The 17,155-nt window shown below is 46.4% G+C and overlaps 1 protein-coding gene across 4 annotated transcripts in view; it reads right to left on the bottom strand.

Annotated features, from left to right (window-relative positions):
• Positions 1–17,155, bottom strand: part of ERI3 (ERI1 exoribonuclease family member 3) — a 310,298-nt gene that overhangs the window by 195,763 nt on the left and 97,380 nt on the right. For all 4 annotated transcript variants that reach the window (XM_073593982.1, XM_073593981.1, XM_073593983.1 and 1 more), the window contains one exon: positions 13,046–13,118. In XM_073593982.1, coding sequence (XP_073450083.1) covers positions 13,046–13,118 — 73 coding nt within the window. The remainder of the gene's footprint in view (positions 1–13,045; positions 13,119–17,155) is intronic.

Below are 17,155 nucleotides of genomic sequence, written 5' to 3'. Positions count from 1 at the left end.
AACCCCTTGATTGCCCCTAGATGTTAACCCCTTCCCAGCCAGTGTCATTAGTACAGTGACAGTGCATAGTATGTTGTGATACACCAAATGGAAATTTTGGTGCTGAAACTAAAACCAAAAATTACAGTTTAAAAAAAAAATACATATATTTTTATATATAATTGTATTATATTCAACTTTTTAATTAATATCAATTTAAATGTTTATGAATTTATTATTGTCACCTTTAACGCAAGAAAAATGCATCCTTTAAAATTCTATGCATGTCCTCACACTGGTCCGTTGCTGTATTAGTGTCACTGGTGATGTCAGTCAGTCCCCCCCCCCCCCCCCCCGTGTCAGTTCCCCCCCACCCCCCACCCCTGTCAGTTAGTGTCAGATTGTCCGCCGCACTATCACAGTCCCACTATACAGTAAGTCGCTGATCACTGCTATTAGTAGTATAAAAAAATTTAAAAAAATTAAATTCCAGTATATATCCCATAATTTGTAGATGCTATAACTGTCAGACAAACCAATCAATATATTTATTGGGATTTTTTTTATTTTTTTTATCAAAGACATGTAGCAGAACACATTTTGGCCTAAATTTATGAAGAAATTTGATCTTTTCTTATTGGATATGTTTTATAGTAGAAATTGGATCCACTAGATTTTAGGGGTATCAGAGTAAAAGGAGCTGAATACAAATGCCCCCCATACTTTTCACATATTTATTTGTAAAAAATATGTCGTCATTTTCCTTCCACTTCACAATTATGTGACACTTTGTGTTGGTCTATCACATAAAATCCCAATAAAATACATTTACGTTTTTGGTTGTAACATGACAAAATGTGGGAAATTTCAAGGGGTATGAATACTTTTTCAAGACACTGTAAGTATCAGATACTAGCACATGCGAACTGAGAGCTGATAACAATCCAGAAGGTCCCCCTCCTCTTTAGGCTGGAGGATGCAGAGCCCATGGTTGCCAAAAAAGAATGTCAAATTTCGATTCATCTGACCACAGAACAGTTTTCCACTTTGCAACAGATTATTTGAAATGGCCCAGAGAAGACTGAGAACTGAGCGCTGATAACAAGCCAGAAGGTCCCTCTCTTTAGTCTGCCGGATGCAGCATCCATGGTTGCCAAAAAGAATTTCAGATTTCGATTGGTCTGACCACAGTAGTTTTCCACTTTGCAACAGACCATTTTAAAAGGTGTACAGAAGACTGAGAACTGAGCGCCGATAACAAGCTGGAAGGTCCCTCTCCTCTTCAGTCCGGAGGACACGGCGCCCATGGTTGGCAAAAAGAATGTTAGATTTTGAGTCATCTGACCACAGAACAGTTTTCCACTTTGCAACAGACCATTTGAAATGGCCCAGAGAAGACTTGAGCGCTGATAAGACGTCGGAAGATCCCTCTCCTTAGTCCAGAGGATGCAGCACCCATGTTTTTTTTTGTTTTTTTATCAAAGACATGTAACAGAACACATTTTGGCCTAAATTTATGAAGAATTTTTTTATGAAGAAATCTTTTTTTATTGGATATGTTTTATAGCAGAAATTGGTTCCACTAGATTTTAGTTAGGGGTATCAGAGTAAAGGGGGCTGAATACAAATGTCCCCCCCCCACACTTTTCACATATTTATTTGTATCATTTATCATTTTCCTTCCACTTCACAATTATGAGTCACTTTGTGATGGTCTATCACAAAATATCCCAATAAAATACATTTATGTTTTTAGGTGTAACATGACAAAATGTGCAAAATTTCAAGGGGTATGAATACTTTTTCAAGGCACTGTAAGCATTTCATAATGTGCTAGTACGCGATGCATACCAGCACATTATGCCATTGTCTTACAGGGTTAAAAAAAAAATGTGCTTTAAGAAGGCCCAAAAAAAAAAAAATCTCAGAACTCTCTAATAATGCCTAAAAATGGCGGTGGAGTCTAATTACAGAAAACTTAAAAGCCCCATTTTTTTCCGTAAATGAAAAATTTGCGTTTACGAAAGAGCGACTTGCCAAAATTACACCGAACTAAATCTTTCTTTGCCCTTTGGTCACAAATAAGCAATATGTATATAAAAAAAAAAAAAAAAAAAAAATGGAAGAGCGACACGGAGGAGGAACGCCTTCAGTTCCCAAAGCAACACCGCGCCGGGTCGACAATCGCCTCCAGCAGGTGAAAATGGAGATGTAAGAGGTGCGGTGTTTATTTCACCTTGTCGCCGCTCCTCGACTGATCTTCAGGATATACAGTCGGCGTCGGTATTAACCTTCCCGACTCAGAAAAAGCAAGCAGAGAAGAAAAAGAAAGAAAAAAAGAAGAAAAAAAAAAAGAAAAAAAAAGTCCGGAGCATAGACGCAGCAGCAGCAGCCGGCACGGTTGGCTCGGGCCGCCCCGGCGTTTTGATTTAACGCTTCCTATCGCAGTGGTGACAGTCAGATATTCCTGGCCCACACATTATAAGTGACTGTGGGCTATTACTCAACTGCCGAGTCCTGGCCTGCTGCATCCGTCCCCAAAACATAATATCCCTCTCATGCATATATTACCCGGCTGCCTATTATCTGGAATCATTTCGGAATTAAATTTCAGCCCAGCAATATTGGCTGCAAGCGCGGCTCACTTTATGCGATAGTCAAAGGTTAGAATACCAATCAAACTAACAGTGCCAATGTGCTGAGACATTTTAATATTCGGAAACCTGGTAATTGTGAAAGGACATAATATTTTTTCCCTGATTACCCCAAAGGCAACACATGTTAACAAGACGAAAGCCGAGAATGAAAAGAAATTTCAGAGCCCACGTTTTTTTTTTTTTCTTACTCCGAGGCATATTTAAAAAGGAGAATAAGAGGGGCCAGGTCTCATTTCATCTTTCAGAAGAAAAAAAAAAAAAGAATATGTAAAAAAAAAAAAAAAAAAAAAAAAAAAAAGAAGTAAACGCTCTAATTTATTTCGACCTTTCCTGGCGTATTTTCACAGGTCTCTCCGCGCGCCGACCCCACCGTGTATTGTTCTGGAGCACTTCTGTCGGGTGAGAGGTTTTTTATCTCTAATTGAAAATTAGCCGGATTTGTACGAAAATCCATCTGCCGGGGGGTGGGGGGCCGGCAACAAATTTCCCGCCCCGTGCGTCTAATTACCTCGTAGACGGGCTCGTATCACCATATACTTATACACTCATTACCTGTAATTATGTTTACGCTGCAATTAGATATTAATTAAATCATTTACTCCGTTACATCATTTTATCCCGGAGAGCGCTCGCCCTTATAATCGCGTATTAATTTTGTGTGATTATGTTTACTGGAGGTGCTATCCAGCATTGTCTTATTAATTAACGCGTCAGACCCCGCGCGCTAATAAACATCCGTAATTAAGAGCGGCTCCCAGGCTGAACGAGGGGAAACGGATCTCTTTGCGGAGGTTTGTCTGCGGTCTCTGTATACCTCTCTGGATGCCGTATGAAGAGGACGACTATAAATCCCGATGACTATCCTGAAATGTAGAAAGGCAACCCGGAGCTTTCCAGAAGTAACGAAATGACAAGTCCCAGCAAAGATACAAAGTTACAGAATGTGGTTACTATGTTCGTAAAAGACTTTAAGGGTTATTTAAAACCTGAAACCTACAACCCCAATTCCCAAAAAGTTGGGAGGCTGCGTAAAGTTTTCCCACTTCGCAACAGACCATTTTAAATGGCCCAGAGAAGACTGGGAACTGAGCGCTGATAACAAGCCTAAAAGTCCCTCTCCTCTTTATCCTGGAGGATGCGGCACCCATGGTTGCCAAAAAGAATTTAAAATTTCGATTGGTCTGACCACAGAACTGTGTATGGCCCCCTCCTCTTTAGGCTGGAGGATGCAGCACCCATGGTTGCCAAAAAAAAATGTCAAATTTTGATTCATCTGACCACAGAACAGTTTTCCACTTTGCAACAGATCATTTGAAATGGCCCAGAGAAGACTGAGAACTGAGCGCTGATAACAAGCCAGAAGGTCCCTCTCTTTAGTCTGGAGGATGCAGCATCCATGATTGCCAAAAAGAATTTCAGATTTCGATTGGTCTGACCACAGAACAGTTTTCCACTTTGCAACAGACCATTTTAAAAGGTGTACAGAAAATTGAGAACTGAGCGCCGATAACAAGCTGGAAGGTCCCTCTCCTTCTCAGTCCAGAGGACATGGCGCCCATGGTTGGCAAAAAGAATGTTAGATTTCAATTCATCTGACCACAGAACAGTTTTCCACTTTGCAACAGACCATTTGAAATGGCCCAGAGAAGACTTGAGTAAGAAGTCAGAAGGTCCCTCTCCTTAGTCCAGAGGATGCAGCACCCACAGTTGCCAAAAAGAATGTCAAATCTGGATTGGTCTGACCACAGAACAGTTTTCCACTTTGCAACAGAAAATTTATAATGAGCTTCGGACCAGAGAAAATGGCGGCGCTTCTGGATCATGTTTAGATATGGCTTCTTCTTTTCATGAATCTTTTGATGATATTATGTACTGTAGATGATGATAGATTTAATGTCTTTACAATTTTATGTTGAGGAACATTATTCTGAAATTTTTAGACAATTTTTAGAGTCAGCTTTTCACAGATTGGTGACCCTCGGTCCATCTTTACTTCGGAGACACTCTGACTCTCTAAGATGCTCTTTATATACTCAATCATGTTACTGGCCTGTTGCTAATTAACCTACTTAGTTGCAAAATGTTCTTCCAGCACTTCCTTGTAAGTACCACTTACTCTGCCCGCTTTTTGTTGCCCTGTCCCAACTTTTTTGAGAAATGGTGCTGCCACCAATTTCACAATCACCTGATTTTTTCTTAAAATAACAATGCTGTGGATGTGTGCTTGGGTGTCAATGCTGGGAGAAGGCCATTCAGAGCCCAGGGCAAACTGCAACCCCCCCCAAAGCTATATGAGCATTATGTGTCAGAAAGAAATCCCCTCCCCCCAGAAAAAATTAGCACTAATCTACATGTCTACTCCCCAAGTATAAATTCTCCCTCCTCCCAGCAGAAAGTGCTGCCCCCCCATCACCACTTCCCAGTTCAAATCCTCTCTTCTCTCCCCAAATCGCCCCCCCAAAAAAAAATTACCCCTCCTAACGCAAATCCGCTACCCCTCAAATTTCCCCTTCAAGCAAACACCCCCCCCCACTCCAAAGCCCCCCTCCTAGCACAAATCCCCCATTTCCCCCCCCTAGCACAACTCCTCCCCCCACCAGTTTCCCCTACTAGCACAAATACTCCTCAATCATCCCTACTAGCACAGATCCTCCTCCCCATCCCCCTCCCAACACAAACCCCCCCCCCCTCCCCCAAATCACCACAAAATTTCCAAGCCTAAAACAATTCTGCTGTCCACCAAATTCCCTCTCCCAACACAAGTCCCCACCCCCATTTTCCTTGCAGCACCAGGTACCATGGGATACGTAGTCCTTAGAAATGGAGAAGAAACTGCAAAGCATGCTGGGAATCCAGGGAGTTGTGGAAAGAGACGGCCAGCAGACAGGCAGCACTTACAACATGAAAGGAGATTTTTCAAGTCATCTTATATTGGATTGTCAGTAATAACTATTTTCATATTGTTATTACGAGGCTGATGTTATAAAATGGGAGTGTGTGCTGTGACCGGAGATCTTCTTTAAAGGAACCCGTACTGAGGGAACACAGAAGCCACTGCTGGCTGGACTGAACACTATTGGAAATGCTGACCTAGAGGAGAAGTCACAGCTCCTGAATGGGGTTGAAGGAAGCGTTTTCTGCAAAACGTCTTTTACTGCACATTTGTGAAAATTAAACTATTGCTGATACCAACGCGTTTCACCAAACACTTTTTTTTGCCTACTCTCAATTTTTTGGTTTGCATTTCTCTCCATTTTATTCTGGGCCTTGTCGTATTCTGTACAACAGTATCACAACTGGGTCTTTATAAATCGCTAAAAAAAAAAGATGGCAAAGTTCTACAACCAGACAGGGTAAAATGAAAGACAAACTTTATAAATTGTTCCGTGTGCGTCACATCTTTCTGATGCTGTGACCGAGCCTATGAACGTTTATTATTCTTTTTTTCCCCCCATCAAGACATTTTTAAAAGTTCCTCAGTTTTTCCATAGTTTCGTTTTACAGAAGAGAAAGATTTAGTACAAAGTAGAAAAAATACAGAAAAACAAAAAAAAAGAAACCACAAAAAACAAAGTGTCTGACATTACATGACATAGATAACAAGCGGCATTTGATGTTCCCAATACCAACATGTCGTGTGAGGACTTCCAGCGTGACTACAGAATACCGCAGAATTCTACTTCTCCATATACGGTGCAATTACAAGAAAAGTGATACTTTGTGAATACGTACAATAAAACATTGTATTTATATTTATACTCTAGCCATGGTCTGTGTTTTTTTTTTTTTTAATGTAACCCCGCCCAGTACCGGCATTCCTTTAACAGGGTCCTTACACCCAGGGGGCGGGAAGGACCGGCCAATCAAGTGACCACTATGATTGGCTGTCACATAATCGGGAGCCAGTGGGACTGGCCACCGATCATTTGACCACTGTGTCAGCCAAACATTGTGACCACGTAATTGGCAGGTCCTTTCCACCTACCGATCATCAATAGAGGCCGAGCGTTGTCTTTGACGGTTTGGTCACTGTGCTGTGAGCATGCTCTCAGGATAGAAAATTCTTCCGCCCCTGGACCTGGCATTTGGTCGTTAAAAGGCCTAGGCGCTTTGCCGTCACACATATGCATTATGTGGACAGCAAGGAGTTCACCAAACAAACGCAATAAACGACCCACATTTTTGGTAAAATATAACAGATGAGGTTGCACTGAGTAAATAGATACCCAACATGCCTTAAAGGGGTTGTAAAGGCAGAAGGTGCATTCTAAGATAAAAAGCCTTCTGTGTGTAGAGCCCCATCTCTGTCCAGCGATGTCCACGAGTTTTTCTCGGCCATCTGAGACCCTCCCTCCTGATTGGCTGAGACACAGCAGGGGCACCATTGGCTCCTGCTACTGTCAAAGTCAGTTAGCCAATCAGGAGAGAGAGCGCAGGCGGGGGGGGGCCTCCATGTCTGAATGGACACAGGGAGCTGTGACTCAGCTCGGGTGCCCCCCATAGTAAGCTGCTTGCTGTGGGGGGGCACTTGACAGGGAGGGAGGAGCCAGGAGCACCAAAGGGGGACCCGAGAAGAGGAGGATCTGGACTTCTCTGTGCAAAACCATTACACAGAGGAGACAAGTATAACACGTTTGTTATTTTTACAGAAAAAAAAAAAAAGAGAGACTTTCCAATCACTTTAAATTTGTGTGCTCCTGTGAAATGGTGATAAACTTCAGTAACCTATATTTTCTATAGATGAAACTTCAAAAGCCCCCTTATAGGCCATCAGTTTAGTGTTATGGAGGAGGTCTGGTGCTAGAAATAATGTTCTCACTCCGGCCTGCGCGGCGATATGTAACATGGGTATCGCAATCGAGGATTTCATGTGGGGGCATGCGTGGGGCGGGGGGAGGGCACCGATATTTGGGGGGGGGTGTGTGGAAGCAATCGCGTGGCAGTGCAGCTGCCTGAAGGCTTCCACCTGACACGCCTCAGTTTTACACACAACCCCCGGTGACTGCAGCCACTAGCTGGTGTGTGAAACTCCCCGCTGTCAGGAGGTCCGTATGACGTACGGACCGGGCGGCGAAAAGGTTAAACCCAAGACTGCCGTGCTATGCAGGCGATTGCCACACGGTAGCTCGCCAATTAGAGGTTTAAATCCGGTGTGAGGCGGTGACATTGTCCCCGGTGACCCTTCACTTCTCCCAGGATGGTCAGGTAGATCTGCACCTCTTTTTGGGTTGCTTCCCTCTGATTTAGGAACTCGGCAGACCCGGCTGATCACTTTGGTGGGAGTTCTTGTGCCGGATATCGGGGATGTTGGCCACGGCCTACTGGTAAGGCATGAAATCTAAAATCATTATTTAATATCTGCAGAGCAATTAATAATGCACTGGGGCCCCCTGGACGGGGCGGTGTATTTGGTATAAAGGTGCAGAATACACCTTATATATCCATAGGTGTGTTGTAGGGGGGGGATGGGAATACGGCAGACGCGTTGCATTTGTTTTCCTGGTTAAACGCCGGTTTCCGAAGGTCTCTTTACAGTCGGGTTCCTCCATTATGGGAATGCGCACACCGCTTCGGCACAATGCTCACTGCACATCCGACCTCGGCCTGTCATCTGTCACCGCCTGTCACGTCACATTACAACAGCGGCAGCGTCTGTGCCGCCAGCCCCCCCCCCCCCCCCCCCACGGACCAGTTGCGGAATGGAATTGGCCCTCCAGGAGGGAAGAGTCGCGGTCGGAGGAGGGGGGGGAGGTGGGTGGAGGATTGGGCGTCGGGGCTCTTCGTTACACGGCCCAGGTTACTTCCTCCGCCAGCTCCGAGGCTGCCGCCCCGCTACGGCAAAAGTTTACTGAACTTCAAATGGCGTTCGGTAATGGTCAGTGAACTGCGCAATGCCTGACTGCGCCTTCACTTCCCATTTACGAGGAGGAAGAAAACTCAATCCAGATCTGTCCTGACAGCAGATGACGAGCGCGTCTGGCTCACCGCGGATGCTGAATGTACCGAGCGTCCGAGCGACATCCGCGGTGCAGCATTACGCATTTCTCAGCGCTATCGCTACTGAAGCTGGACGCCGTCGGAGAAAACATGATCTGCAGACATTTAGAAGTTTCTCTGATATAGACGTGAATGTGACTGTCTGCCATATTTTGCTCACTCTCATGCCCCCCCCCCCCCACCTTTATAAATCCACAGCGAATAGTATTAGGTAAATACCTCACATTTATTGGCAAGTCCCACCTCCTTATCCCCCACCCAGGTGAGGGCGCTGTTCGAGTATAAAAGTGGATTTGGCGCTGCTTTTTATTACCTAAACCGTGTTGAAATCCAAATTACTGTATTTATTGGCGTATAACACGCACTTTTTTAACCCTGAAAATCGGGTGCAAATAGCGTGTGCGTGTTATACGCCGATACTTCAATTTTAGCTTCCTCGGAGGGGGGCGGGGCGAGCGCCGTCAGATTACATACAGCGAGAATCTCCTGTTTACTTGGCGGCCTCTGTAATAAGAAATCCCGCCTCCTGGGCCGCCATTGGACCACTGTTCTGTCTATCATAGGAGATTCTCACTGTATGTAATCTGTCGGCGCACGTCCCGCCCCCCTCCCTGCCCCCTCTAGGGTGCTGATGGGCATCGATCAGGCTGCACCGATGGCAATGGTGAGGCTGCTGCATTGAAGGCAATGATGAGACTGCTCCATTGATGGCAATGGCGAGGCTGCTCCATTGAAGGCAATAGTGAGGCTGCTCCATTGATGGCAATGATGAGGCTGCTCCATTGATGGCAATGGCGAGGCTGCTCCATTGAAGGCAATAGTGAGGCTGCTCCATTGATGGCAATGATGAGGCTGCTGCATTGATGGCAATGGTGAGGCTGTTGCATTAAAGGCAATGGGGAGGCTGCTCCATTGAAGGCAATGGAGGGGCTGCTGCATTGATGGCAATAGTGAGGCTGCTGCATTGATGGCAATGGTGAGGCTGCTGCATTGATGGCAATGGTGAGGCTGCTGCATTGATACAATGGTGAGGCTGCTGCATTGATGGCAATGGTGAGGCTGCTGCATTGATGGCAATGGTGAGGCTGCTGCATAAATGGCAATGGAGAGGCTGCTGCATTGATGGCAATGGTGAGGCTGCTGCATTGATGGCAATGGTGAGGCTGCTGCATTGAAGGCAATGGTGAGGCTGCTGCATTGAAGGCAATGGGGAGGCTGCTCCATTGAAGGCAATGGGGAGGCTGCTCCATTGAAGGCAATGGAGAGGCTGCTGTATTGATGGCAATGGTGAGGCTGCTGCATTGATGGCAATGGTGAGGCTACTGCATAAATGGCAATGGAGAGGCTGCTGCATTGATGGCAATGGTGAGGCTGCTGCATTGAGGGCAATGGTGAGGCTGCTGCATTGAAGGCAATGGTAAGGCTGTTGCATTGAAGGCAATGGTGAGGCTGTTGCATTGAAGGCAATGGGGAGGCTGCTCCATTGAAGGCAATGGGGAGGCTGCTCCATTGAAGGCAATGGAGAGGCTGCTGCATTGATGGCAATGGTGAGGCTGCTGCATTGATGGCAATGGTGAGGCTGCTGCATTGATGGCAATGGTGAGGCTGCTGCATTGATGGCAATGGTGAGGCTGCTGCATTGATGGCAATGGTGAGGCTGCTGCATTGAGGCAATGGTGAGGCTGCTGCATTGATGGCAATGGTGAGGCTGCTGCATTGAGGCAATGGTGAGGCTGTTGCATTGAGGGCAATGGGGAGGCTACTGCATTGATGGCAATGGGGAGGCTGTTGCATTGAAGGCAATGGGGAGGTTGCTCCATTGATGGAAATGGTTAGGCTGCTGCATTGATGGCAATAGTGAGGCTGTTGCATTGAGGGCAATGGGGAGGCTACTGCATTGATGGCAATGGGGAGGCTGTTGCATTGAAGGCAATGGGGAGGTTGCTCCATTGATGGAAATGGTTAGGCTGCTGCATTGAAGGCAATGGGGAGGCTGTTGCATTGAAGGCAATGGGGAGGCTGCTCCATAACAGGTGCATCGTGGGGGGGGGGGGGGGGGCGGCTGTGATTATCAGGAGGTGGCAGCCAACTCCCGAATCCAAGATGGCAGCGTGGAATTAAGGAAATAATGGGCAAGCTTCGGGTGTGGGGGAGACAGCGCTGGACTACATGGGAGTAGTAGCTTTTGGATTTTATTCTAAGCTACAGATGGGGGTCTCCCACTACGGCCCGCGGGACACACCCAGCCCGCTGCAAGATTTTACCCGGCCTACAGCAACTCTGATGTGATGGGGGGGCTTCTTATGTGAAGAGGGGGCTCTGATGTGAAAGTGTAAACTCTAAAGTGAAGGGGGCTTCTGATGTGAAGGGGGGGGGGGGGCTCTGATTTGAGGCGAAAAGGGGCTTCTGATGTGAAAGGGGATTTTTTTCTGATGTAATGGGGGTTTTCTGATGTGGAAAGGAGACTCTGATGAAAGGGGAGGGGACTCTAAAGAAATAGGGGGGCTTTCGATGTGAAAGGGGGACTCTGATGGAAGGGGGGTTCCAATGTAAAAGGGGGGCTCTGATGTAATGGCGGACACTGACGTGAACAGAGGACGGAGGCCACTAAAGTAATGGGGGAATTCTGATGGAAGTGGGGGTCTGATGTGAAAAAAGGGGACTCTGATGAAAGGGGGGGGTCTGATGTGAAAGGAGGACACTGAATGAATGGGGTAATTCCGATGGAGGGGGAGGGGGGTACTGTTGAAAGGGGAGGGGGCTCTGAAGTAATGGGGGGCTTCTGAAGTGAAAGGGGGGCTCTGATGAACTGGGGTGCTCTGATGTGAATAGAGGAGGGGGAGGGGGGTCTGAAGTAATGGGGGAATTCTGATGAAAGGGGGCTCTGATATGAGGAGGGGGGCTCTGATATGAGGAGAGGGGCTCTGATGTGAAAGGGGGGCTCTGATATGAGGAGGGGGGCTCTGATATGAGGAGGGGGGCTCTGATATGAGGAGGGGGGCTCTGATATGAAAGTGGGGCTCTGATATGAGGAGAGGGACTCTGATATGAGGAGAGGGGCTCTGATGTGAAAGGGGGGCTCTGATATGAGGAGGGGGGCTCTGATATGAGGAGGGGGGCTCTGATGTGAAAGGGGGGCTTCTGATGTGAAAGGGGGGCTCTGATATGAGGAGGAAGGCTCTGATATGAGGAGGGGGGCTCTGATGCGAAAGGGGATTTTTTTTTCTGATGTAATGGGGGTTTTCTTATGTGAAAAGGAGACTCTGGTGAAAGGGGAGGGGACTCTGAAGTAATGGGGGACACCGCTGTGAACAGAGGACGGAGGCCACTAAAGTAATGGGGGAATTCTGATGGAAGTGGGTTCTGATGTGAAAAAAGGGGACTCTGATGAAAGGGGAGGGGACTCTAAAGAAATAGGGGGGCTTTCGATGTGAAAGGGGGACTCTGATGGAAGGGGGGCTTCCAATGTAAAAGGGGGGCTCTGATGTAATGGGGGACACTGATGTGAACAGAGGACGGAGGCCACTAAAGTAATGGGGGAATTCTGATGGAAGTGGGGTTCTAATGTGAAAAGGGGGGGGCGGTCTTATGTGAAAGGGAGACACTGAATAAATGGGGTAATACTGATGGGGGGTACTGTTGAAAGGGGAGGGGGCTCTGAAGTAATGGGGGGCTTCTGAAGTGAAAGGGGGGCTCTGATGGAACTGGGGTACTGTGATGTGAACGGAGGAGGGGAAGGGGGGTCTGAAGTAATGGGGGAATTCTAATGGGGGTGGGGCATAATAGGTGCCTTCTAATGTGAAAGAGGGATTTCTGATGTCCATGCAGCTGCTGTGCCCCAATTGTCTGGGGGAACTGGACTGCCTGCACAGGAATGCATGAACACCTGTGCGCCCCCTGCGGGCAGACCCAGCCCCCCCCCACAGGCGTACCTTGTAGTATTGCAGTATGCCCCTGTGATTGAGGCCTTATCCTCCTGCAGGATGAGATTAAACATTCGGGATATGGATCAGTCGGGATATGGATCAGTCCGGATATGGATCAGTCGGGATATGGATCAGTCCGGATATGGATCAGGGTTGGGGGTGGGTGTCATAAAACCGAATTTTGGATTTCAGTACGGGTGTTCCAGACCCCCTCCCCCCCTCCATATCCCGGAGCTGTAGACGGAGGGATGTCACCACCAGAAGCACGCACTTGTTCGCACACAGAAATCGGAGGCATTAAACGGGCGTCAGGCTCCCATTAGCCTGACACAATAAGAGGGCGATAGGAAAAAACCTGTCGGGGGCCCCAGGGGAACTAAAAAAAAAAAAATGACACTTCATTTCCATGCAAATGACACAGTGTGGTGAGCGCCTCCCGGAGGACTCAGACACTGAGAGGAGAAAGGGATTTGCTGCAGAAAGTACCTTTTTCAGATTAATCCACTGCTTGAAGTAATCTGCGACCTGCAGTCCTAAATATTCACACTGGCCCGGCAGCCTGCGGGTACAAGAGAGACAAGAGCGCCGTTAGACTCAGCCGGATTAGCGGCAGACATTAACCCCTTACATCCCCCCCTCCCCCCCCCCCCCAATTACCTCCATTCCCATACACAATCCCAATCATTACAGTCATACTACAATCTACCTTCATTATAATGCTACAAAACATGGCGGCCAGAGGAACTACAAGACCCAGCATGTCCCAGGACAAGGATCACACAATGTCCAGAATCTGCTGAGACTTTTAGTTCCTCGACAGCTGAAAGAAAAGATACAAAGTGACAGAATATGATTACTATGTTACTAAAAGCCTTTACTGGTTATATAAACCCGAAATCTATTTCCAGTATGTCTGACATCATAATACAATGTATACAGTTTTCTTAAAGGGGAACTCCGGGATAATAAATCCATCAGCCATGTGACATCTTCTGGAACCCTTGTGTATTTCTTCCAGATCTGTGCAGTAATCCAGTGTGAGACTTCCTGTAATAAAGACCGCCCACTGCTGCCCTCTCTCCTTGTGTACGGGGACTGGTCTGGTCTCCGCCCCCTCCTGCACTTTTCTGTAGTAGGTGGAGCCTTCTAGGCCCCTCCCACAGCTCTGCTCTCGCTCTCCTTGTGTACGGGGACTGGTCTGGTCTCCGCCCCCTCCTGCAGTTTTTTCTGTAGCGGGTGGAGCCTTATAGGCCCCTCCCACAGTTCTGTTCTCTCTCCTTGTGTAGGGGGACTGCTCTAGTCTCCGCCCCCCCTCCTGTAGTTTTTCTGCAGTGGGTGGAGCCTGCTGGGTCCCTCCCACAGCTCTGCTCTCTGCAGAAACTATGTACAGCACAGTGATGATGTCACGGCTGTTTTTACAAAGTAATATCTGGGTTTGACGAGGTATTTGGAAAGTGGATTTATCTTCTTTGTGGCTAATGAAGAATGTATTTATAAGAAAAATGTTGTGCCCGGTGTTCAGCTTTAAAGAGGACCTGTAAATAGAAGACAGTACAAAATACCATTATGGAGGTAACAGCAGGAAATGCAAAACACCAAGAGATACCACTGCTTTACAGCATGGGGTAAAGTGTAGAGGGTCTGATTTGGGGGCTTTCAACATATCAGTGATACCCGCTGAGCTGTATACCAGCACCTCAGTGATATCGCTGAGCTATATACCAGCACCTCAGTGATACCTGCTAATCTGTATACCAGCACCTCAGTGATATCTACTGAGCTGTATACCATTTACCTCAGTGATACCTGCTAATCTGTATACAAGCATCTCAGTGATACCTGCTGAGCTGTATACCAGCACCCCAGTGATACCTGCTAATCTGTATACAAGCACCTCAGTGATACCTGCTAATCTGTATACCAGCACCTCAGTGATACCTGCTAATCTGTATACAAGCACCTCAGTGATACCTGCTAATCTGTATACCAGCACCTCAGTGATACCTGCTAATCTGTATACCAGCACCTCAGTGATACCTGCTAATCTGTATACAAGCACCTCAGTGATACCTGCTAATCTGTATACCAGCACCTCAGTGAAACCTGCTAATCTGTATACAAGCACCTCAGTGATACCTGCTGAGCTGTATACCAGCACCTCAGTGATACCTGCTAATCTGTATACCAGCACCTCAGTGATACCTGCTGAGCTGTATACCATTACCTCAGTGATACCTGCTAATCTGTATACCAGCACCTCAGTGATACCTGCTAATCTGTATACAAGCATCTCAGTGATACCTGCTGAGCTGTATACCAGCACCCAGTGATACCTGCTAATCTGTATACCAGCACCTCAGTGATACCTGCTAATCTGTATACCAGCACCTCAGTGATACCTGCTAATCTGTATACAAGCACCTCAGTGATACCTGCTAATCTGTATACCAGCACCTCAGTGAAACCTGCTAATCTGTATACAAGCACCTCAGTGATACCTGCTGAGCTGTATACCAGCACCTCAGTGATACCTGCTAATCTGTATACCAGCACCTCAGTGATACCTGCTGAGCTGTATACCAGCACCTCAGTGATACCTGCTGAGCTATATACCAGCACCTCAGTGATACCTGCTGACCTGTATACCAGCACCTCAGTGATACCTGCTGAGCTGTATACCAGCACCTCCGTGATACCTGCTGACCTGTATACCAGCACCTCAGTGATACCTGCTAATCTGTATACCAGCACCTCAGTGATACCTGCTAATCTGTATACCATCTGTATACCAGCACCTCAGTGATACCTGCTAATCTGTATACCAGCCCCTCAGTGATACCTGCTATATCAAATCCTCAGGACAGTTCTTGGCTGCTCTTTCTCTCTTCTCACAACAGAAAGGTTGAGTCAATTTTTCACCATTGTAACTGGTTGCCGGTGTGATTTCTATATTGTCATCGCCTGTGAGTTTAATTGCAAATTACAGGAGAATCACAAACTTTTTTCCTTGCCCTTTTTTTTTGATACAAACAAAAGAAATAAACATGAGAATGCCTAAACATTTGAAACTGCAACAATTTTCTGGGCGATGAGGTGCGTTATCTGACAGGAATGCGGGGGGTGCCAGATGTTTGGTCATGACTGTATAACTTTCCTACAGAATAAATAATATTGACTGATTTGGGGGATTTTCACCAAAGAATTGGAGCAGAATATATTTTGGCCTAAATGTATGAAGAAAGATTATTTATTTGCAAAATTGTATAATAGAAACAAAGAAACTTTTTTTTTCAAAATTTTCAATCTTTTTTCATTTATATAGCAAAAAATAAAAAACCTGGTGGTGATCGAATGCCACCAAAAGAAAATGCTATCTTTCTCCGAACAATGATACAAATGTCATTTATGTACCTTGTTGCATGACTGAGTAATTGTCATTCAAAGTGTGAGAGCGCTGAAAGCTGAAAATTGGTCTGGACAGGAATAGGGGTGAAAGTGCCCGGTACTGAAGGGGTTAAGCAACTGTACTGTACTACCTGTAAGCATTAATTGCCCCCCCCCCCCCATACACACACTTCTGTTTTTGCTAAAAACACATTTTTAAGTATTTTTTTTCCGATCTGTAAAACTCAGAGAGTTGGCGGAATAAAGCGCTCTCACATTTCACATTCGACTCTCAATTCCCCGGTAGCCAATAATATTAATCTGATGAATAATGAGAGGAGCTCGCCGCCTGGAAGAGCCGGACTTCCTTGTAGAGCTCAGGAACGTTCTTCTAGCGTCTGACCCTCCATAGAATAGAGGAAGGAAGCTGATCAATGATTGATACACTTACTGCTCGATCGTCAACAAATCATTCATTTATCTGATGTGGGGGGTTAGTGGTTAGTTTTCTAATTTCAACATCAATAGGAAAATAGTTCATCAGCCATGAATTTCATCTCCAGTCTCCTCAATCCTGAGATGACAGGAGAGGATTCACCTCCATCACCAAGTGCCACCCAGACATCACCAAGAGGAATGCAATGCTATGGAAGGTTGTCAGAGACTGCAGACATAGTACAGGAGATGATCAGAGACTGCAGACATAGTACAGGAGATGATCAGAGACTGCAGGCATAGTACAGGAGATGATCAGAGACTGCAGGCATAGTACAGGAGACGATCAGAGACTGCAGACAATGTACAGGAGATGATCAGAGACTGCAGACATGGTAGAGGAGACGATCAGAGACTGCAGATATAGTACAGGAGACGATCAGAGACTGCAGACAATGTACAGGAGATGATCAGAGACTGCAGATATAGTACAGGAGATGATCAGAGACTGCAGACATAGTAGAGGAGACGATCAGAGACTGCAGATATAGTACAGGAGACGATCAGAGACTGCAGACAATGTACAGGAGATGATCAGAGACTGCAGATATAGTACAGGAGATGATCAGAGACTGCAGACATAGTAGAGGAGACGATCAGAGACTGCAGATATAGTACAGGAGAGGATCAGAGACTGCAGACGTAATACAGGAGATGGTCAGAGACTGCAGACATAGTACAGGAGATGATCAGAGACTGCAGACATAGTACAGGAGA

The sequence above is a fragment of the Aquarana catesbeiana genome, linkage group LG07 (genome assembly GCF_042186555.1).
Source record: "Aquarana catesbeiana isolate 2022-GZ linkage group LG07, ASM4218655v1, whole genome shotgun sequence".
NCBI classification, from domain to species: domain Eukaryota; kingdom Metazoa; phylum Chordata; class Amphibia; order Anura; family Ranidae; genus Aquarana; species Aquarana catesbeiana.
Note: the sequence above shows the minus strand (reverse complement) of the source record. Positions and strands in the feature narration are given on the sequence as shown.